Source organism: Microtus ochrogaster, linkage group LG2 (genome assembly GCF_000317375.1).
Source record: "Microtus ochrogaster isolate Prairie Vole_2 linkage group LG2, MicOch1.0, whole genome shotgun sequence".
Taxonomy (NCBI): Eukaryota; Metazoa; Chordata; class Mammalia; order Rodentia; family Cricetidae; genus Microtus; species Microtus ochrogaster.
Window position 1 is genome coordinate 25771981 of NC_022028.1, and position 24090 is coordinate 25796070.

The 24090-nt window shown below is 43.3% G+C and overlaps 1 protein-coding gene across 1 annotated transcript in view; it reads left to right on the forward strand.

Moving 5' to 3' along the window:
- The window catches only part of Slc9a2 (solute carrier family 9 member A2), an 81883-nt gene that overhangs the window by 53440 nt on the left and 4353 nt on the right, over positions 1-24090 (forward strand). The window contains exons 4-9 of the mRNA XM_005359993.3: positions 4754-4971; positions 5421-5623; positions 16271-16360; positions 16970-17040; positions 21624-21785; positions 22859-22955. Coding sequence (XP_005360050.1) covers positions 4754-4971; positions 5421-5623; positions 16271-16360; positions 16970-17040; positions 21624-21785; positions 22859-22955 — 841 coding nt within the window. The remainder of the gene's footprint in view (positions 1-4753; positions 4972-5420; positions 5624-16270; positions 16361-16969; positions 17041-21623; positions 21786-22858; positions 22956-24090) is intronic.

Genomic DNA, 24090 nt, shown 5'->3' on the forward strand with positions numbered 1-24090 from the left:
GGGCTGGATAACGTTACAGCCAAATAGATCAACCTCAACCTCCCACCCTGCCTACAGAATCCAGCAGATTCAACAGCTCTTGATTGTTGTGTATACCCATCATTTTCTGACCCTTGCCGCCTTTAGTGATCTTTTAATGCTATTGTTTCACTCTCCTCTGGCTACCAGAATATTCTTGTAGTTTGACCTGCTTTTCTTAAGGTGCACTCATCTGTCTGTGAGCTCTTCTTCTGTAAATTCTACCAATTGTGTGTTGGCAATATTTGTAAAAGGCAGGTGCATCCATGCTGAGGGGGTGCGGGCTTTTTCTTGGCACAACTCCGTGTGATACAGAGGATGATGGTCATTCCACAATGGTTATATGGTTTTCGACACTATAAATAACCCATATACTTTTCAGAATGTGCAAGGTGGAGCGCTTAGATACTATCGTTATGTAAGGAACTCAAGCATCACATTTTATTGTCGTCGGGGGCTCTTCACACTGCACCATTGCAGGTGCTGAAGGGAAGCTCTGCTTTTATTCTATTTTTCATTCTCAAGGGCCTCTTGCTGATGAAACATTTGTACAATTGCACCTTTTTTCTGTGGAATAATTAACAATTTACTTCCACATGCTTTTAATACAGCCTTTCTTTTGATTTAGTATTATTTATCCTTTAAGACTTTCATATATGTATGCAGTATGTTCTAATCATGCCTACCCTCACAAGTCTCTTCCGACTCCTTTTGAAGCCCCCAACATCATCTTCTTCTCCCAACTTCATGTCCTCTTCTTTTTCTTTAAAAATAAAAATAATAACTTAGAGACCAACCTAGACCAAACACATGGATGTAGGGCTACCCACTGGGGCAACAGCAACCTACCAGGGACTAAATCTCCAAAGAAAATGGACTCCCTGTTCCCCAGAAGCCATCAATTTGTCATGAGCTCCTCCCACTCCGTGCTGGATTATTGATTGGCTTGCTCTTGAGCAGTTCTTGTGCAGGAGATTACAGCTCCTATGAGTTCATGAGTGTCATGGCCTCATGTCTAGAAGACACTGCCAGTATACCGTTTCTGGTCCTGTGTTTAGCTCCCACCGTGTTGTATAGCAACAATCTCTTCCTGACCATTTCTCCCCTTAGACCAGGAGCTTTTGGAGGCTGGTGCTCTGCCTTCCTTGCTTTCATCTTCATAGACCATGGCTCATAATTTCGCATCTCTGGCCTCTCTATCATATAAGCAGCCAGGAGGGTCCCAGGAGATTCTATTCTTTTCTGTTCACATGACACTGCTTCTTTTTGCCTCCCTAAGAGAGTATCTCCTCTGTGGCTTTGAGGCCTTGTGAAGTTTCTGCTCGTGACAGGATTTGATCTGCAGTCACACCAGAACAGCAAAGTTGATGTGGTAGGGAAGCACCCTCCAGCCACTGACTGAGTGACCATGGATATTGAGTTTTCATGGTAGACCACAATGGCAATATTTGGAAACTTTGGTCCAATGCCTTCTATGCATCAACGCTGTGGATGAACAGGTGCTACCCAAGCAAGGTGCTTCCGGGTACCAAGATTATAGTAGTCCCTCAGTGTGTTTCTCCTCTTGAAGTGATGCTGGGAGGTAAACCACTCCATTACCATCAGGGTCTGGCCAGCATGGACATCCCTCCTGATCATGTGAGTGATGTAGCATAATAGAAAATAACCCACTTGCTATTCATATACCAAGACTACAATTTTCAATCATACCTGAATGACTGGTGTTTGTTAAATTACTTCCTATCATGAACTAAATATTAATGTTTGCCTTCTACATGTGCTTAAGTAATAAGGAGAACATGGTTGGGGAGGGGTGGGTAACATATTTACACAGCACTATTCTAGTCTTGCAAATATGTTTTTCAAATGATCACTGTAAACTTTAGAAGCCAAGAAGAGAAGGAATGGAGTATGGGCTGAAGAAGCACAGCGCTTCAATCTGATAATGGATGGTGCTTCCCTTTAAAAACAAATGTCACTGAGGGAGGTTGGATAATGAGCATTTGCTATTCATTATTCTCCACATTTGTCTATATAATTAAACATCTTGATCTTAAAACATCCTGCCCATAGGATTAGAATGTTTTAAGAACTAATATGGCCATTGTCAATTATATCCAAATTTTCTACTTTTGACCTTGAAGAGAAGCTTGGCTGTTCTCGTTGCTGAATCTCTTTCCCCTGTAAAAGGCTGTCACCTTTGCCTCATTATTTTGTATGAGGGAATCTCAATTTCTGAAACTTTGACTTTAAAAATTTAAGTAAGCTGAGCCTGGTAGTGAAGACCTGTAAATCCAGCAACCCAGAGGCTGAGGCAGGAGGATTGCAAATCCCAGGCTGGCCCATGCCCAAGAGAAAATTCAAAGCTGACCTAAACAACTTATGAGGCTGTCAGTGTGGGAATGACAACTGAAGGGCGTGCTACCTAGGAAGCTCATGGGTGAGACCACAAAAGCCTGCGATTCCATCCCCAGCTACTCCGGCCACATGAAGCCAAAGTATGAAAATATCTGGATATCTGCGATGTAGGTACCCAAAGACCTCTTCATCCTGATTCATAGAACTTGCTAATAATTTACATTGTGTGACAAACAGGAGATTGCAAATGATATTTAAGTAGGTTCTTGAGACGGGGAGATTGCAATAATAACAATCAAAAGGGTGTAGGGGAATCACAGAACCCTTATGAAAGGGAGTTATCATTATCACAGTCAGGAATATTAGACGCAGAGTGATGTGCCCACTAGCCAAAGATTTTAAGCAGCCTCTAGAAGGTAGAGCAGAAAAAAAAAAAAGGGACAGATTCTCCTTGGAAGCTTCCAGAAGGAGCACAGCTCAATCAACATCATGATTTATTTTATTTTTTTAGCTGAGTTCAAATTATTTTTGATTTTGACATATGGAAAGTGAGGTGATCAAATGAACTGTGAAGCCCTAATTTCTTACAGTAGACCCAGGAAACCAACGCACAAATACAGATAGCCTTATTCTTGAGAGGTGAGGAGTCAGAGCTTGACGAGTAGTGGAAGCTTTCTCTCCCACAAGACCACTGGGCTCACTAAGAAACTCTCAGGAGTGTGGGTCAGGTCTAAACAGCACTGGCTTGCATCAGCGTCCCTGGTTCAGCACTTGAGCAGCATCGTTTACTGGCTGTGAGATGCTGAGTCCTCCTTTGTTCTCCCATGTACGAACGTGGAGGCGATAATAGAGCCTGCCTCATAAATGGGTTATGAGGATTAGCTGACCCAGCCCCTACATAGTGTTTGCTCAGTCCCTGGCTCCTAGGAAAGGCTCTCCAAACACGAGCCCGTATTGTATAAGCTCTCAGCTATGCACAGGCTTTGCCATGTTTCTGGCTGCTCATTTTTATTGGCTCATTTAAAAGGCTTACCCTTTCTTTTGGAAACCGCATGAATTATATGTTCTTCACCCATATAAATCTAAAAGAAACACTTCCTTGTTCTAGCGGTGGTGGTGACATTGTGTCTAAATGCAGACTCCTTGCATAGGTGGAGCGTCTGTTTTGTTTTAATAAAAAAAAAACAACATAAAACCGTTTGTGTGAGGAATGTATCTCTTTGTTGCAAGGGCAAAGGCTTGTGACTACCTGCTGGCTCTGATCTCAGAGCATCTGAGCTTTGCCTTATTGAACTGTCCCATGTCATACTCTTGGGTTAAGGAAGCCCACTGCACTGGCCGTGGGTCATGCATGTTGATGTGGCTCTGGACTCAGATCAGATCCACCATGACTGGAAGTTGCTTTATCCCTTGGCTATCACTCAGTGGGAGCTGAGGTAGCTCACCAGAGTCCCCTTGTTCTGTTTCTGCCTTCAGCTCATTCTCACAATGAAGTCCTTTGGCATTGTGTGGGCACCGTAGTCTTCATAGAAGACTTGGAATATGCTTGTCACCTGCACCAGATTATATTTCCATCTATGGGTGGCATTCGAGTTGATTGGGGGTGATATCCTGCACTGATAGGAACTTGTGTGCCCATGAAGCAGGCAGTAGTCAAGAGCATGAAATGCTTTGCATGTGACAGGCAGTTGGGGACATGAGCTGTGTGCCCACCGGAGAGAGAGAGGAGGATGTAAGTGGAGGGGGAAAGCAAGTGCCCACCTTGCCAGCATGTGTCTGATCTGACCTTTGCCCGAGGCATGCAAAGATGCCGTGTCAGAATAGCTACCGCAAGAGAGGGAGCAAAGAGCACAGTGGCCCCCAAATTGTGAGCGAGATGGTAGAGAAAAGAAACAGAAACTTCCTTTACTTGGGAATTCTTGGAGCCTATTTTGAATTTCATAGAAATAGACACCACAGACTAGTTGAAATGACATTTATTATATGGAGAAGGGGGTGCAGCAGTGAGGAAGAATAGCAGGGAAGACGCCCAGTGCAACCTGAGAGAGCGGAGGGGTTTGTGTTGTAGTTCAAGGTTTCTAATGTAATGTAGGAATAGAGTCAATACAAGTGGGAAAGTTGCTTTTATAGGATGAGTGGGTTTCAAATTATTTTGAACTTTTAAAGTTTGGGTCCCCAAAGGAGGGCTGATGGTGATGGTGACCATGGGTTGTTCAGAGAATTTGGATGTCAGGAGATGAGCAGAAGAAGGTCAAGGGATTATTTAGGGTTCTGGGCAAGCAGCCAGCAGAGGGATTGTTTTACGCTTAGGGGCTGACCCTGGTATTCTGACTGTGGTTGAGGCTGTGTTTACATCTAAGCTACATCTCCCTTCTAGAATCACGGCGTGTGCCATGACAATGAATAAGTATGTGGAGGAGAACGTGTCTCAGAAGTCCTACACGACCATCAAGTACTTCATGAAGATGCTGAGCAGTGTGAGCGAGACCTTGATCTTCATCTTCATGGGCGTGTCCACCGTCGGGAAGAACCATGAGTGGAACTGGGCTTTCGTCTGCTTCACACTGGTCTTCTGTCTGATCTGGCGGGCACTGGGTAAGGAGCAGTCCTTGGCTCAATGAACAGTTGGTGGCAATGACCCAGGAGGACTTCTTTCTGCTCTGGCTGCCTCTTGGTTTTCATTTCTTCTTCTTCCTCATCTACTCCCCACTCCTGTTCTTTTCCCACTGACTTCTTCTTCTTGTTCTTTTCCCATCCCCAATTCATTTTCTCTTTCCCCCTTTACCTTGTGCTTATATATTCCCTCAAGGCTCTTACTGTAGATAAAATGAGTCTCTCTTTATGTCTCTAATTCTGATGGGTAGAAGCACGTTATCCTGAAATGACGAGAGTCCAAGAACCCAGGAGTCCCCAGGACTTGCAGGATGGGATGCACACTTTGAAGAGTCAAAGAGACTCGGAGACTCAGATTCCCTGGTCTGTCCCTGTCTGTCCTTGTCCGTACTCACACAGTCTGCTTTCTCTGGGCCTCTCATTGTCCATAGGTGTCTTTGTGCTGACTCAAGTGATTAACTGGTTCCGGACCATTCCTCTGACCTTCAAGGACCAGTTCATCATTGCCTACGGAGGGCTGCGCGGTGCCATCTGCTTCGCGCTGGTGTTCCTCCTCCCTGCCACCGTGTTTCCCCGGAAGAAGCTCTTCATCACGGCCGCCATTGTTGTTATATTCTTCACGGTCTTCATCCTGGTGAGTGTGGCTAGCTATTTCTTGTAGAAGAGTCTCTCCCTCCTGCCTCAGGAGACAAGGACTTTCTGGTCACCCAGCTGTAGTGGCGGAGGCAAAGTGGCATAGGTGTGTTGAAGCTCTGGGAGTCACTTGAACAAGGAACATGATATTTCCTGTCTGGATTCACGTGTTGGATTGCGTTAAACATTACAAGAGTCCAATTTGGTCACTTGGCCCCCAGAGAGGAAACAGTTATTTAAGGAAACTCAGCTCAGGGATTGGTGTTTACTGCTGGAAACTGTCAAGGTGCATGCCCCAGCCCTAATCCTTGTCATTTGCCTTGCTCCTGGACCTGGTAAATGTACTTGCTAAGTGCTGGTTCTGAGCCATGACCTTCCAATAGCTCTTTGACAGGAGTTGGCTTTTGACAGCACTTTGTCTGGAGCAGGGGAATGGTGAGTCCAGCACGCTGTGGGGAAGCAGTAAGAAGGGTTGGTCCCACTTTGCCAGTTAGTCAATACGCCAGCTCCTGTGAGATTATAGTTTGTGCATAGTCGTTCAACAAATATTTGTTTGTCTTGTGCTCTGTGACCTGCACCGCTGTCCAAATTAAGAATTCTTACCTGAGCAAAATATAAGAATAGATTCCTGCCTCTGCAGTGCTCCCATTTCTGCCAGTGATGAGGGGTGTGTGGTATATGCTAGGAGAGAAACTCGATAGTAAAGTATGGGATATACTTAAAGGGGGAAGATGCTATATAATAAATAAGACAGGGATGAGGAGTGAAGAGGGTGACATAGGCAGTGGGTAGGTGACAACTCTCAATTGATGCTCGTAGAAGGGAAAATTGGGGACTATGACATTTGAGCAAAGGCCTGCAGGGGTGGAGGCTTTAACCAAGATGGAGGACATTCCAGCACATGTGCAGAGGGAGATCTTTTTTCCTGGATACAGAATGTTCTTGGCCAGAGTGGAGGGTGGGCTACTTGAATCCCCTCCTTAAACTTGGGGGACACCACACATCCTCTGTGTATTGAGGGGATGAATGTTCCCTTAACTTCATCTTTTCTCTTCAGAATCTATGGAACATTTGCAACAAAGCCATTCAAGTTGCTCCTCACACATTTGGGATAAAATGTGACACAAAGCAATTCTATCTTGGATTTTCACCTCCCACCGTGGCCTAGGGCAGAATGCATGTGAATATAGACCAGGAAGGGGTAGGGATTTTCGTCTTCTTCCAAGACCAGCTGATTACCTGGCTGTCCCCTGAGGCCCTCTTAGCTGCACAGTGCACAGAACCAAGAGGCCACTCCTCCCAGAACAGATACTGTCTTCTCAGAGTACCAGACACAAAAATAGAATTGTATCATCCTATGAGATGAGGAACTAGGTCACTGGGAGTGACCCCACAGTCCCCAGTACAAGTTTTCAAGTGCCTATAGTACAAAGTCAGTTCTCTGCCCCAGGCATCATGTGCTTGATGCAATTATTGAATACAACTGGTGCTATTTCATAGAAAGACATTAATTGAAGATAGGACATGACACTCCATCCAATTTTAATAGTTTTTAGTCACTAATCTTATCAAACATAAAAATCCATATCTATAGCTAGAACGCTATATACGAAAAAAGTATTAAAATAAATACCATTAGTCATAGAATGCATATATAGATGATTCATATTAACACATGAACACAGAGTTATGAGTAATAATTTTGACTTATTTTGGGTTCAGACTCAATCAAGAAATAAAAGTAAATTATCAATTACCTACATTACATGCCTTTCCACTCACTTTGTTTTGTTCTATTTGTTGAGACAAGGTCTCACTGCGTAACATTGGCTGGCTGAGAACTCAGTTTGTACACAAGGCAGACCTCATATTCAAAAGCTCTGTCTGCCTCTGCCTCCTGAGTGATAGGATTAAGGACACGTACAATGTGTATGAATATTTGATATTTAATATCACAGACAAACTTGCTCTTTTGGCTTGCAACAGTTTGGAAGTGGGAATCTAAATTTATCTCTTTGATGACTTGCAGCTAATCATCTATAAGTCATCAACAGCCTCGGGCAACATGCTGTCTTGAACAGCACTGCCCTGGGCTTTCATATTCTGTGCCTTAGGCTATTATCAATGATGCTACAGTAAACAAGCATAACTTAAGGCACCTTGGATAGATAATTTTGGCCACAGAAATGTAAGATTCACGAAGTCCTTTGTGGAACTAACGATGCATCTAAGGTATGAAGGATGTGATACCAGCTGGCATCTGGTCAAATAACATTCAAGGTAGAAGGGAGAGCTGACACTCAATCCTAAAACAGAAAGTATTCAGAACGGGAGTGATGTTCCAGATGACCACCCTGGAGCAGGGAGATGAAGGCACACACTGCTGAGTTCAGAAAGCTTGGGTAGATTCTGCTTTTAACTGAAAGGGACTGAGAAGCTCTGGAGCAGGAGAATGGCTTCGAACCGACATCACTGGATCTTTGGTGAGAGTGAAATGTGGGGAACAAAAGTAGAAGCAAGGAGCAAGAAGAAATGTGGGTGCTTGTGCATGAGGGTGAAGGTGTGTGTTCAGGTCCTAATGGTGAAGAAGGGACTCAGGCGACAGACAGACAGTAGGAGCCTTGCATTGGCTGCTTTGAGTATGGTGAACACGTTGAGTTAACTAACCCTCTATTGAAGATGCATTTTAGGGCTCAGTATTTAGGCCATGCGAGCGCACCAAGGCTAGGCTTTCCCATTATAAACTAAAGGATCCCTTGGTCAAGTTCATTCTGATGGCCATAGGAAAGGAGTGACCATGGTTCTCCACTTTCTATTCGCGTTCCCTTTCTGTTCCAGTGTGTGCACGCCACTTGACTATGACCCACACTTCTCCTCTTCCCATACAGCTCTCATCACTGTTTCTCCAGACACTATAAACACACACATGCCCATGCATGTGCATGCAAGTTTACGCCCACATCCTTCAAAAAGAAAGATTGGTTTTAATCAGAATAGATCAGTGAAATAAACCTAGAGAGAAATTGTTTGGTTTTTTTTTTTTTTTTAGAAATGTAACAGCTCTGGGTGTCCTAGAACTCACTTTGTAGACCAACTTGGCCTCAAACTCACAGAGATCTGTCTGCCTCTGTCTCCTGAGTGCTGGAACAAAAGACACGTGCCACCATAGAGTACCTAGTTACAAGTCCATGCATGGAATTGTGCCTTTTAAATAAGGCACCTCTTCTCCAAATGACAGCTTTGCTGTTGCTGGAACTGTTACTCAATCTTAAAAATAATTTAGCTGTGTATAAGCATGTGTGTGTGTGTGTGCGTGTGTGTATACCACACATATGCATTCATGGTACTCTCACAGGCCAGAAGAGGGCAGCGAATCCCCTGGAAATTGAGTTACATGCAGTGATGAGGTGCCATGTGAATGCTGGGAATGAAACCTGGGTCTTCTGTAAGAGCTGCCAGTGCCCTTACCCGTTGAGCCATCTCCCTAGGAACCCCCGTTATTGAATTTAAAGATTGAATTCCCTCTCCTTACTACATAATTTCTTGAAGGATGAATTCTTCAGTCCGATCTATCAAGTTATGACTGCCTTCAAAAACAGGTTACATATGACATGATTTGTTATTTATCATAAAGTTGTCACAATAATTTAAACATTGCCTAAATCATGTTGCTAATTTGAGCAGCACATTATCATGCCACTGGGTGTAGCATTACTTATGGAAGAGCAAATGAATGAACAAGCTTGATTTCTAGACATCTGAGTTCATTTCCTTTCAATAAAACTAGTAATGTTACTTATGCACAACATGACCTGTTGCTCGTGGTTTAAAATTATATTACAAATGAACAACTGTGGGGTATAGAACGAAAAACACAGGCTTGAATAGAGCCAATCTTGACCTTGTTTCATGTAAGTGACTTCTCTCTCAAGTGTTGTAGGGATATATATACACACATACATACATACATACATACATACATACATACATACATACATACATACAGTAGGGCCTGCACTGCTGCACTACGGGATGGTACATGAGCTGGAAACTAGGCTGGAGATTTAAAATCATACACACAGAGACAGAGACACAGGGGCACAGGTCACCCTTGATACAAGAATGACAACTTTATTATGCTCAGGGGCAGCTTATATAGGGCTCTGGCCACGCCCCAGCTCTCAGGATCTTTCAATCACAGGTTCACCAGAACCCACTCTCCTGCCATCAAGGTCTCATGCTCAGAGCAGCTGCAGGCACAGGTAAACAAGTTGTTTTGCTCAGTTCACTCCAGCAGGCAAAGGTCTGAGGCAGGCAAAGAAAGTCAAGGGGCCAGGGGTCTGTAGCCCCCAACATACACACACACACACACACACACACACACACACACACACACACACACACGTACACACATGTACACACACGTACACACACATGTACACACACAGTACAATATCTGGCATTGAGTTTTGACCTCATGATTTCATGTAAAATATTAGGCTAAACAATAATAGAAGTGTAAAAGTTGATGTCCTTCAGTATACTTCCATATGAACAAAAAGATAGGGTATTGTAATCATTATTTAGTTATCCCTACCATCATGCAGAAGATCCCAAGAATTTCTATAAATCTGCTCAACAGCTGGAAGAGAAGGAACTAAATGTAAAAACAGCAGCCCATCAGCTCTCTGCCGCTATTGCAGGTTGATGATGTAACTTACATCCTTCTGCAGACTGTGAAGCAAGCAGGTGGGTAGAGAGACACCAGTCTGCCGGCATGGAGGCAGGAGACTTTATTATTCACGGTAGAAGCAATAATTAGAACATTGTGTGGCCGTGTGTCATTTTTCCTTAGCCCTTGGACACAAAGGGCCCATGAAGGACATATGTATGTGTAACAGCCTGCTTTACAGGAGGACAGCAGAGATTAGGAATTTATCACTGTCTCTGGAGGGTGTTGTTATTCTGTTTTTCAAGATTTCTCACTGCTGGCACCCTCAGGAATGCCCCCGGTAAAAGACTCTTTATACAAGCAAGAACATGGGGATGCTCAGGGACCCATGGTGCCCTGAGTAATAAATATTTGCTCATGTTGCCTGCCAAACTGAATTGATGGTGCTCCCTGTTGTATAAGCACTGTGGGGACCCTAGAATGTGCTTCCTTTTGTTAAATAAATCACTATGTTTAATTGCTGTAACAGGAATATTTAATCTAGTCCTAAATAAAATGAGTAAAATAATCCATTTTTTTTTAAAGAGTGAAAATTACATGGTGAACTGTTTAGGATGTGTGTTGCCCAGTGTTTTCGCCTGAGCAACCAGGGTTAATTTAGTGGTGAACAACTAGGGGATTATTAAGTCTGTAGGGTGGAAAATAATTTCTCTATAGCTATCCAGAAGTTGATGAAGGCCAGATGGATGGGAGAATCCCACCTGTGGAGTAAACCTAGCTAGATAACTTTTAAAGAATGAGATGGGAAGGGTTATTCATACACGAGGAAATAAATGTAAAAATAGGCAGAATGCCGAGCCTAGAAACCCAGGCTTATTGGGGAGCTGATAAATTGTTGGGGAAACAGGATCCACCTGGGTGAGTGAATGGGGTGGTTGGTGATGGTGACGCCAAGAGGTGAGAGGCAGAAGCCATGTGATATGAGGGTGCTCAAGGAGAGGGTTCCTTAACCTCAGGAAAAAGCAACAGCATCGTGTGTGAGGAGTGGCCATCCTCACAGGGGCTCTCTGATGAGGTGAGGGTGACCCTTTGACTAACTGACCCGAAAGAGAGCACTGGAGGTAGGAGATCTTCTCGAGAAGGCGTAACACGCCAAGGCCACTTGACACAGGTGGTTTATATTTCAGCTTTTCTAAGATGAGTGCTTCAGCCACACTTTTGCTTGCTTGTAGATAGTATAATATGGACGGCTTTTTGTGGCCCACAACGGAGAAAGCTATTGTTTATTAGAAGACAGAGCTCTAACAGAGTCATGTGACCACTGTGTAGGTGGTAAGTGCTGGAAACCAGGGGCAGCCAAGGACCTGGAACACTGTAGAACTTTCATTCTGTTTGTGTCCATCTCAAGTGATTTTTTTTTCCACAACCTGGTTTTATGATCTTGGCAATCTATGTATTAATGTGAGAATGGCTGAACATAAGATAACATGGCCATGACGGTGATAGGCTTGAGTGTATGTGTGTATTTTAGGAGTGTCATGTGTGGTGTATGTTTGTGTGTATTTGTCCATACATGGGAGTGAAGTGTGTGTGTGTGAAATATTGTGTGTTGTGCATGCATGTGTGTATATCTTTAGGTATGCTTACAGAGGCCAGAGTGGTACCACCCTCTATCATCCCACACCATCTTATTCCCTTGACCTTGTGACAGGGTCCCTTATTGAACCAAGACTTTTTCTTGTTTTTGCATAAGCTGGTGGCCAGCAAGCCCAGCAATCCTCCTGTCTCAGCTCCCCACTGAGCACTGTGCTTATGGACATATGTGGTCACGCCTGACTGTTTCTACGGTATCTGAATTCTGGTCTTTGTGTTGGTGTAGCTAGAACACTCTTACCCACTGAGCCGTCTCCTCAGCCAGGCAATGATGGCTTTTAATAAATGGAAAGTTTCCTCCAAGTGTTCTAGGGAAATCCTTGCCAAATCATCAAGGAAATATAAAACACCCACCTCCCCATTTTGTCAGTATTAATCCAACTTGGAAGAACGAATTCATTATTCCCTGTGAATAGATGTTTATTTTAACCAATCAACAGATTAGCATTTTCTCTTTCTTCTCTCATTGGCAGAAGCAGAGGTGGAGTGGTGGAGCAAGGCAGAGATAAAATAAGATGGGAATCTCACTGCCCAGGACTCTCCATGTCCTCGCTTTTAGATGAATCTGAGTCAGGACATCACTGTGCCTGTTGGTTGCGTCAAACTTGAATGGCAGGCGAGCATTTGCTTGCCCTTTGCAGCTAATTATTTTGGCATGCTGTTGGTAAACTCAGGATTTTTATTTTTAATTCCTCCCCTCCCCCTCTGCATAGTAACAAGTTTCTTGGAAGTTCTATCAGTTTGCTTCCTAGGTAACCCAAATTAGAAAGTTTCCAAAGGGATAAAGTTGATGTCCCATCAGAGGTATCCTTCCTCTGTCCTTGCAAACCAAGGGCTTTGGATGGGTAATAAATTATCCTGATTAACCGGACATGGCATGTACACGTCACATGCTCTACTTCAGAATAGATGATTGAGGGAGGAGGGAGAGAGGGACAGAAACCAAGCAGTGCCTAACAAATGACTCCCACTTAGTGTGCTAAGACAACCAAACAGTTCCAGGGATGAGGATGTACTAAAGGGAATGTGATTTAAATTAGATGCATCATTTTTTTTATTAATTGTGAACTTAGATATGTTATACATTTATGAACTAGAGTTATTCTAGGCATATCCACAGTTGCTTCTTAGAGCGAGCTGGTCAGTGCAGTTTAGTCATTTCGCTCGTTGACTTCCAGTCTGTCAGTCTGGTAGGAACCAATGTCAGGACTGGGCAGGCCCACGTCCATCCTTGCTTTCATACATTGTGGTTTCAAATTCTGGATATTCCCTTTTATTTACTGATGAAATGAAAGGGGAAGAGACACATGTAATAGCAATTATTGTCTCCAGAATATGTTAATGGTTTGATGTTAAGAATCACACTGATTTTCTTGTTTTTATTTTGAGCTGCAGTTCTATGGGGCAGGGAACTCAGTGGAGTGATCATCTCTGAACATCACAACTGCACTCATTTTTGTTTGCATACATTAAAAATTCCAGAACGTGTTGACTGGGAAACTGTTATTAGCACCTGTGTTATTTTCAAGTGGCAGACAGAAATACAAATAGAACACAAGAGATGGTTCATATCAGATTTGGTTAAAATCAAGTTTCACTTAAGAAAGCAAAAAAAAAAGAGAGAGAAAGAAAAAGAAAGTGGTGCTAGAGAAATGTTTGTGCTGGATTGATGGAACAAAACCAATGACTTCCTTGAAGAGGGTGTGTGTGTGTGTTTGTGTGTGTGCGTGTATGTGTGCATGTGTGTGCACATATGTGTGCATGTGTGTGTTAAGGTATTATGCTATCTAAACCATCCTTAAAGACTAAAGGACAAGCCAAAAGTGATGACTCACAAGTGTAATTTCAGCAATTAAGAGGCTGAGGCAGAAGGACTGATACTATTTCAAGGCCAGCCTGGGCTACACAGTGAGTTCTGAGCTAGCCTGAGCTTGTATCAACTCATCCCTATGAACTTTTCTCAGCATCTAAATAGACATGGAAAGATGAAATGGAAATCAAATGGCAGACAATACACCTCAACACGACCCCTCCTCTTGTTGAGAAAACAACAAGCTTTCCCATGTGTGCTACAGACCCCAAGTCAAAGCCCCGGCACTCCTCCTGCACACACCTTTCCTGCCTCTTTGGGGGCCAATATCATAATTGATGGGACCAGAGCTGGTAGATTGTGTTGTGTCTGCAAATTCCCTTTTATTTTCCTTTTTGAAAAAAATCTGGGTGCTTTTGCTGTTATAGGTTAATTAAATATTGCTCAAGTTCTGTTTCACATCCTAACCAATATATTAAAATATTGTGTATAGACATTAGTTAAGAAAATATCATTGTAATCTATGTATCTTATTTAAATTTTAAATGCACTTTTAAATTTATTTTATTTTATTTTTTTAAAAAAAGAACCTTTTTTTTGTATATTTCAATCCTAGTTTCCATTCTTTCCCCTCCTCCCATTCCCTCCACCTACCCCCACACCCACTCCCCAGAGAGGGTAAGGCACATTGCTTTCAGGAAGGTTTAAGGCCCTCCCTACTATATCTAGGCTGAGCAGGGTATCATCCAAAGAGAATAGGTTCCCCAAAGCCAGTACAAGCAGTAGGAATAAATCCTGGTGCCACTGCCAGTGGCCCCAAAGTCTGCCCCAGCCATTCACCAAGCCCACATCAGTCAGACAGAGGACTGACCTTTATAATATATAAAGACTCAAGTAGTTAGACACCAGAATTCCAAATAATCCAATTAAAAAATGGGGTACAGAATTAGACAGAGAATTCTCAACAGAAGAATCTCAAATGGCCAAAAGACACTTATGGAAATGTTCAACATCCTTAGCCATTAGGGAAATGCAAATCAAAACAACTCTGAGATCCCATCTTATACCTGTAAGAATGGCCAAGATCAAAATCACTGACGACAACTTATGCTGGAGAGGATATGGAGTAAGCGGAACCCTTCTCCATTGCTGGTAGGAATACAAACTTGTACAACCACTCTGGAAATCAGTATGGCATTTTAAAATTTCTAATCTTTCTATTATACTTCAGTTAAGTTTTATAATTCTCTACATATGGGTTTTCTGCAAGTATCATAAGGCTTTATATATACATGAATATATATATACACATGGAATACATCTAACATATGAATTTATATGTACATAGTTTCTCCTAGTATATATGTCATATTATATAGTAGTACATACTAGTTACTCAAACACATCATATAGTTATAATATGAGATATTACATAATAGAATAAGTATTATTATTATGTGATTATTGTTTATGCTCCTTAAAATACTATGTGATTTTAATATGGATTATTAAAATGGATTGTGTGTCTTAATTTTATACTAGTCCCTTTCTTGCTCTTTTATATGGGAGAGATTGTCTCAGGGTTTAGAACAAAAATACAAACTATCCATTAACAACAAATTCTTGCCACTTTGTTGCCAGCACGTCTTGCCTTTTGTCTGTTAACTCTGGTTGGAGAACAATAAGCAAAGCTTTGCCCAACAGCAGAACCTAGTGCCTTCTGCGCTCTCTGCCTCTAAGGAGGATGCTCTTAATGTTTCATTATTGACTGAGATATTGACTATGAAAATTTGCAGAGATCCATGTTCAGAATATGGGTTTCCTTTATCCCCCACCCCCAGTTTAATCAACAGCTTGTGATTTCCTCCATTTTCGAAATTAACTCCTAGGTATGCCTAGATTGCCCTTGCACTATTTCTGGCTGCTGCTCCTTGACTGTTCTGAAGTCTCTGCCAGATGATGCCCACACCTTTCCAGATCCCTGCTGGGTGCTTCCTAGGCCCTCTTCCTGCCCTCTCTCCCTGTGTCTGTCTGTCACTCCTCTTCCGCCTACTATGTTACTGTGTTGTGATAGAGATGACCTTCTTTTAGACCCAAAGTCCTAGAGCCAAGGTCCTTTGGCATCTCTGTGTTCTGATGTTCAAGTTCCCTGACAGGCTTGCAAAAACAGTTCAGTGAGAACCGTCTCAGTAAAAAGAGAAAATGAAGGACTGGAGAGCTTTTCTCTGGGTAATACAGTAAGTATTCCCACTGATTCCACGGAACTTCACTGTTTCTTACTTTTCAGTTTATTCTATTTATTTTCCAAATCTGTTTTATGTTGAAAATGATCTTCCTAAAGTAAGACATCTGGGGAAAGGAAAAGAAATAACCAAGTTTTGTGTTTACTATCTAACTTTTGACAATGAGCTAGCTTTTGTTGGTGGTTGGCGATTCTTAGAAGACGATCAACTGCAGTTGAACTTTTTTTCTTACAAGAAGACTTATGTATTGGGGTCCATCTTTTTGTGCAGGGGATAACTATCAGACCCCTGGTGGAGTTTCTTGATGTTAAGAGAGCCAATAAGAAGCAGCAAGCTGTCAGCGAAGAGATCCACTGCCGGGTAGGTGCTGAGTGATGAAGAAATTAACAATGAATGTGTGTAGTGATCACAGAAACAGTACTGCACTGCTGTGCATTTCTGGGAGGAGACAGGGGAGGCATCTGGATGGTCTGTGATGGGAGGTGCACTTGTCATAACCCCACGATATCCAGTCCAAGATATCAGTCCCTGAACCAGCTAAGGGAAAATAAAACCTTCAACCTAAAGATGTTTCTGCTACCTATTTATTATAATTTTCAAAGATGTGATCATACTTAGGATGATCAAAGTAATGAAAACATTGCCTAACACACAAACAATTAAAGATAAATCATTGGTTTATAGCTGGATGATGGTGGTGCATGCCTTTAATCCCAGCACTCCAGAGGGAGAGGGAGGCGGATCTCTGTGAGTTCAGTGCCAGCCTACTCTACAGAGTGAGTTCTAGGACAGCCAGGGCTACACGGAGAAACCCTGTCTCAAACTACAAAACCCAAACCAAAAAAAAAGTCAGCTTATGGCTTTCAACAAAACAGAGTGTCATTGGAGTTAGGTATGATGACAGAAGGGTGAAAATGACCAACTTCCAGAAAAGGAGAGTGAATTAGCCTGTCTTTTCTTCTGTTGCAGTTTTTTGATCATGTGAAGACTGGAATTGAAGATGTTTGTGGACACTGGGGTCACAACTTCTGGAGAGACAAGTAAGAGGCCTTGGGACTCCCCATCAGAGCAGTTCTGGGTCACTCTTAGAAACAAAGTATCCCTGATCTTCCAGACTGTGAATCCTATGCTGTGCTACTGTGTGTCCTTTAAGGCGACACTTAGCTATAGAGAGGTGTGGTGATTCCGTCTTATGATCTCAGAACAATGGCGGCTACCTGAGTTCCAGGGCAACAACCTAAGCTACTTAGAGACTGTGTCAACTACAACAACAATGTCTCAGCCATGGCAGAGATATAAAGTTGTTATAAATGAGGCAAAAGTTTATCTCCCTATATGAATAGCCAGAAGTAGGAGACTCAGGCTAAGCTGACGAGAGCTCAACTCCACGTTTCCAAGGGTAAAGTAACTCACCAAGAGTTGCCTCCATGTTGGCCCTTGGGGCAAAATCGCCCCTTCAGTATCACCCGTTTTAGGCTGCAAGATGGAAGAAAGTCCACTAAAGGAGAAGACATCTTCTGTCACCTCTAACCAGGGTACTCGAATGCAGTCAAACAGCTCTTCCATGCAGATCCCCAGGCTGCAGCCAACCTTTGTGGTTGTTCCTCACTGCAAAAAAAACCCAAGAATCTCATTCAATGAGTTAAAAGTTAAGGATTCCATTACTGTCTATTCTGCCATATAAGGGTAAGGGGCATAAGAGAGGTAAAGATTCACAGCTCCAGGGAATAACAGTAAACCTGCAGAAAACCAATGAGCTTACACTGAGGGGTTCATGTACTTGAAAGATTGTGTTTATGGAAAGTACTCGTGTATACACACACACACACACACACACACACACACACATTTACTTTTTTTTAAATAAAGGCCAGGTATAGTGGTGAGATTTTATTGCCTGTCTTCATGTTCCCTGAGCGGGGAACAACAAAGCAGACAGGGTGACGAGATCAAGAAGTGAAGGGTTCTGACAGCTATGTTCGACCCATGGGTCCTAGGATCCACCCCTCACCAGCTAATGGGAGCCCGTGGTGGGTACCCCCTTCCCTGGCCACTTTGGTGCCATCCATGATGGTTGTCAGAAACAGCCACGTGTTGGCCTCTTTTCTTATAGAACATTATAGAATCTCTCTTCTCTCATGGGGGCAACCTGTGAACCTTTGTGCGTCTATCACTGGCTAGGACAGATGGCTGACGGAAGCAGAGTGTAGGCAGAAAGGGGAGGTCAGAGGGGCACATTCTAGAACATATGAAGATGTGTCCTCTTGCTTCCCAAACGCACTCACAGATATTTTACTCCACTACCCACTCCTTGATATCAACTTGGCTACCTGATGATCGCTGCATGGAAAGTGGAAAGATTTTGAATGGTTCTGTTTGCTCATGCACGTAGCATGGTGCTGGGAAACATAAGATGTGTATGTCACAAAGTTGTATACTCATATAATAGAGACAGCAAAGCAGTCATGTAGTAAGCAGGTGTGTGTGTGTGTGTGTGTGTGTGTGTGTGTGTGTGAGAGAGAGAGAGAGAGAGAGAGAGAGAGAGAGAGAGAGAGAGAGAGAGAGAGAAAGGGGAGAAAGGGAGGAGGTGAGATCCTTATCCTTAATTCAATCAGTTACAAAGACATTAGTGCCTAAGTAATTACAAAGCTTCCAGCACTGTTCATGTTTATAGATGTTAGAAGCTCCCTTGAGCTTAGTCTTTTTTCATAAATCAAGGAAAGATATTTTTATACAGGCAGGACTCCCAGTTAACCACCTGGGAGCACAAGGCAATAAAGCCGACTAAACCTGCAGTGTAAAACTCGGAACAAATGGCTATTTCTCTCGAGAAACATTCTTTTTTTTTTTCCTGGCTGTGGGATTAAAGCCAACCCACTGTGCCTGCCTTGTTCTCTCTCCAACCCTACTGTACACGCGAAGACTTTCCTCATGTAGGTGGGCCCTCCTATGCACCACACAGACTTTCTTCTCCTCTTTCCCCATTGGTTCATCTTCTCCCTTCTGACCCAATCGGTACCCTCTCCATGCGTTTAGAGAGAGGCATGATGCAGACTAGTGTGTTTCTTTTCAAAAGCCAAGTTGAGGTTTCCTGTCGTCCCCCTCCCCGACCCTGCTGCATCCAAGTAATGTGCACACATGTGTAAGCGCACATTAGGTCAGCAACCCCTAGGCACTATTAGGAAAAAGAGATGCTGTTCTATTTGACTTTCTATTCCTGTGATAAAGACAGGGACCCAAAGCGTGTGTGGAGGGAAGAGTTTATTTCATCGTTTAGCTTGCAGTGGACTATGAGGGGGATGTCAAGGCAGGAACTCCAGGCAGGAACAGAGACCATGGAGATACATTGCTTCCTGCCTCCTTCTTCACGGATAGTTCAGCCTGCTTTTTTTTTTTTTTTTACACCGCCAGGAACCCCTGCACGTGGGTGGCACAACCCATCCGTGACCGGTCTCTACCAGGCCAATCATTAATCAAGAAAATGCCAATCTTATGAAGGCATATTCTCTGTGGAGGTTTCTTCTTCCTAGATAGCTCTAGTTTGTGTCCAGCTGATGAGAAATCCTCACCAGCCCAGGAAGGGGAAGGGGTGAGGCTGTGATATCACGTGAGTTGGAAGTGGAATTCAGGTGAAGGTCAGAGGGAGCGCTTGTGCTCTGTGTCTCAGGCAACTCACGTCTCTGAGGTCCATGGATGTCTTGCAGGCAGACTTCCCAAGGAAGCCATAGCTGGACTGTGGACATGAGCAAGAACAGCGCCAACATTTGGCTTATATTTGGAAGCAACTGCTGCCATTTTTTTGTCTTTTTGAATCAGGAACGAATAGTCTTAACTAATCCATAAGCATTTTAGGTTTCCGTGTTCGATCACCACACCAACTGCAAAGCATTTTCTTGATTGTCACGTCTACTGTACAATCACCGGGAAAGCGGGGATGAGAGACTGGGCTTTGACATGACCCATTTTAAAATCAATTCCACACACTTCTGTGTGAAATTTCTTCGGTGGGTACAGAACCATTGCCACTTCTAAAACAAACGTACAAAAAGAAGAAGGCATGGTTTGAGCATGTTGGATGTCTTTCCCTGTCCTCCAGAGCCCTGGTGTTACCGAACCTCATTGGCCCTGGCGAAGAATTCTCGAGGCTCTTGATCACTTGAGAATGAAAGGTGACACAGTGGAGACCTTACTCAGGCCCCGCAACCGGGAGTCTAATGATGCGAAAGAGAACACCTGTGTGGAGCTTGGCAGAGGCGTGGGAGAGGGGAAGAAAGCAATAAGAAAACACGCACGCCCCATGCAGGAGAGAACAGCTGCCTCTCCCATCCATGTTCACTCTCCCGTTTGTTTTATCTCCGGGAAGAAATCTAAAACAAAAAATAGTCATATGAGAAGTGCCGGAGACTTTGTATTATTGTTGAGAATCCTGACTTCGTGAGCCTAAAACAGAAAATTCAAAATAAACATCAGAAGGAGTAGACCCAGCCTTCAGATAGTAGCGGGTCACTAACACAGTGTATTCAGGGTAGCCTTTTAATTATTCAGATCCCTCCGGTATTTAGAACAAAGGGCCAGTGCCAAGAAAGCTGGTTCACATTGGTTTCATTCATGACACAGGTGTGCCAATAAACCTCTTTGGGTCGATGGCGAATCAATGGTACATACTTACATCTTTCTCAAGGATTATTTATTGAATGTTGTTGTTACCTGTATACTGGCATGCGGTGTTGCGTAACAAGCCATCCTCAAAGCCAGTGGATCAAAATAGCAGTCATTTATTATTAAATTGTGTGAGTCAAGAAGCTCCAAGTGGGCTGGGCTGGACTGGGCCGGGCTAATCTGGGTGGGGCTTGGACTTGTTCTTGCTGCTGTGGGCTCGATGATAGTCAGTCGATCCTGTCAGAGCTTGTGGGGGTAAAATAACTACTTTATTTACAGCTGTTCATCTTGGTTCCTACCACTTCATAGATATGACGGTGTGTGGCTAGGATGGGATGGACACATTGGATCCAGGCTTCCCAACTTCCATTTATTCACCTTGAGGGCTCTAAGGGAAGGTGGTGCTACTGTTGTGTGCTTGCAGAGGGAGGGGCTTTCTGTGACGAGCGTGTCTCTTCATGTGTCTGCGACTAAATGCACCCTTCTTACCAGTGTGCCAGTCACACTAAAAAGAGCCCACTCTAATGACTTCATCTCAACTTGATCATATCCGTGAAGAGCTTGTCGCCATATACGGTCTCAGTCCTAGATGCGCTAGCAATCAGGACCTCAACAGAAGGATGCTTGCTGGGACACGTCAGCCCATGACATGAAATACAGAAGAGAACTATTACACAGGGTGCTGAAGAGTTTGACCTGGTGGAGGTTGGCGGAGGGCTAGGAAGATTGGTTCAGTTTGAATACATGGCTTACGGCATTTGGATGCTTGTTAGTTACACTGTATATACATGTGTGTGTATATATATATATATATATACACATATATATATATGAAAAGATAAAAGCATATATAAAAATATACATATGATAAGACCAGTTCAATTCTCCATGTTTTTACTCAGGACTAGTTTTCTTATCCAATGAGATATTCATTGATTCAAATTCTGACTTTACTTATTTATAGGTTTAAGAAATTTGATGACAAATACCTTCGGAAGCTCCTGATTCGGGAAAACCAACCCAAGTCTAGCATCGTGTCTTTATATAAAAAGCTTGAGATAAAACATGCCATCGAGATGGCAGAGACAGGCATGATAAGCACTGTCCCCTCGTTTGCATCTCTTAAGTGAGTATCGCTTTGCAGAGTGACGCTAATACCCTGTCAATAAGTAGGCGTTGGTGCGGTTTTGAAACCTGTGATAGTAGCAGTATTATTAGGACGGGAATAATAGTATTGCTGATGTAAGTCCTCTGGTGGTGGCTTAAGATCCCAGAGCAGATTGAGACTCTGGTTGGAAGACAGCTCTGGGTGTTCATGTGTCATGTTTTACGTCACATTGTGCCATATGCTGTGCCATATGCTGTGCCATACTGAGAATGCCAAGTCTAAAAGTAGTCATGTTGAAGATCCCCCTGCCTTTGTCGTATCAGCCTTGGAAGTTCAGTACTGGTGGAAATTGAGTTACAGTTCTCTCAGCCAGGTCACATGGAATGTTTTCCACACATGTTAGGTTGGCTACTGTGTGTATACGCAGCATACAGCTGTTTCCTTATTGACCAGTCACAGTAGTGGACTTAGGCTTGGGGGGAACAGACACCGACTCTGGCTGCACCCTGGCAACACGTCAGGAGTATGAAAGACGATAGAGGTCCGGGTGTCACTCCACAAGAACTCAATTCATAATCCATGGTGACAAGGCTCAATAAAATGTAGCTAACTAAATTTCTATTGGAATGACTGCTTCTGCATTCCTTTTGGCTAGCAATAACGAATTGATAACACCATGAGTCCTTTTTCTTAAAACTAATCACACGAGATGCTGGCTGTGGTAACACACACCTGCAGTCACAGGGTACTGGAGCCAAGGTCTCGGGATGGTGAGATTTAAGTCAGTCCAGGCTACACCACAAGCACTGGGGTTGTGGGAACTTGATGTAATAGTCAACTCTGTGGAAACTCATGCACAGCTAAACTTACCAGTAATGAATTTTACTGTGGAAATAAGTTTCTGAAACTTAATTATTCTAAAACTGAGTGTTTTAAAAAAATATATTTAGAATAGTTGACAATATTGAGCAATTCCTAATCACTCCTTTTTTTTTTTAAACTATAATCTTACTCCAAAGTCACAATGTTCTAACACCAAAGAAGAAATTCAATGATTCTGAAACACTTCTTTCCCTCTTAAACTTCTACAGCGATTGCCGTGAGGAGAAAATAAGGAAGCTCACACCAGGCGAGATGGACGAAATCAGGGAGATTCTATCAAGGAACCTCTATCAAATCCGCCAACGGGTAGGAAAAAGTTATGCACCAGAGTACACACTTGATTTTGGCTGACAATATACTTTCCAGCTGGGTACTGTAAACGGTTATCTTTGTAGCACACCTGCTCCGCCACAGCACCGCCCCCCCCCCACTCCCTGTGAGCACCACATGGGGTGTCCTCTCTTGTTCTCTCAGATCCTCTCCCGGTGTCCCTTCCTGGAGACTTGCTAGGTTCTCCCAGACACCTCGGCTGAGGAATCAAAGGGGGCTCGGGTGCTTAAGTTTAAGAGATAAGGACTGATGTGCAGGCCAGTTCTGATCTGATTGTTTTTAGATCTGAACGTACTTTCTAGGGCTGAGGCCGTAGCTCGGCAGCTCTTCTGCTCTTCCAGGAGGACCTGACCTCTATGTCCAGCCCCCATGCAGGGTGGCCCCCAAACACCTGTAACTCCAGCTCAAGAGGAATCCAGTGTCTCTGGGGCATCTGCACACGTGCACATATGCCCACACAGACACACACACATATAGATAACAAAATACAGAATTTTTCAAAAAGTTTTATAGCTTAGACTGTAAATATAACAACTCTGTTTTCATAAAGTGCTACAATTTCCTTCTTCATCTATTCAGAGTCCTTTCTTTTACTGTTTTCCCATTGTTAATAACCTATTCGAATGATATTCAAATCATATGTTAATGACATGCTAATGATCCCAGGGTCTTACCATTTTCCAAGTGTCATTTAGCACAGTTTTTCTTGACTCCTTAATCCCTCATGTGCTAGGCGCTATTGTTGTCTCCATTTCACAGATGAAAGAAACCGAGGCACACTCAGCTTGGCAGAGATCATCCTCATTTCTTCAGAGTTTACAGCTGTAGACCTGTAGACTTAGCGGGCATTCCTTCAGGCTGCCACTATTTTTATCCATGCTATTCTGCCCATTTCTCCAAAGCTCTTTCAACGAAACGAAACAACAGTTGTTTCCACATAGTTTGGGACCCCCTACTACCGAGCCCCACTTCATCCAACACTATCCCACATTCACTCCATCCACTCACTCTAGACTTTCACAGAACCATGGGTTCTGTCCTCAGGCCATGGCCCATGTGGTGTGGACTGTTTCTCTATACTTACAGCCAGCCCCTGCTTCCTGTTAGCTGG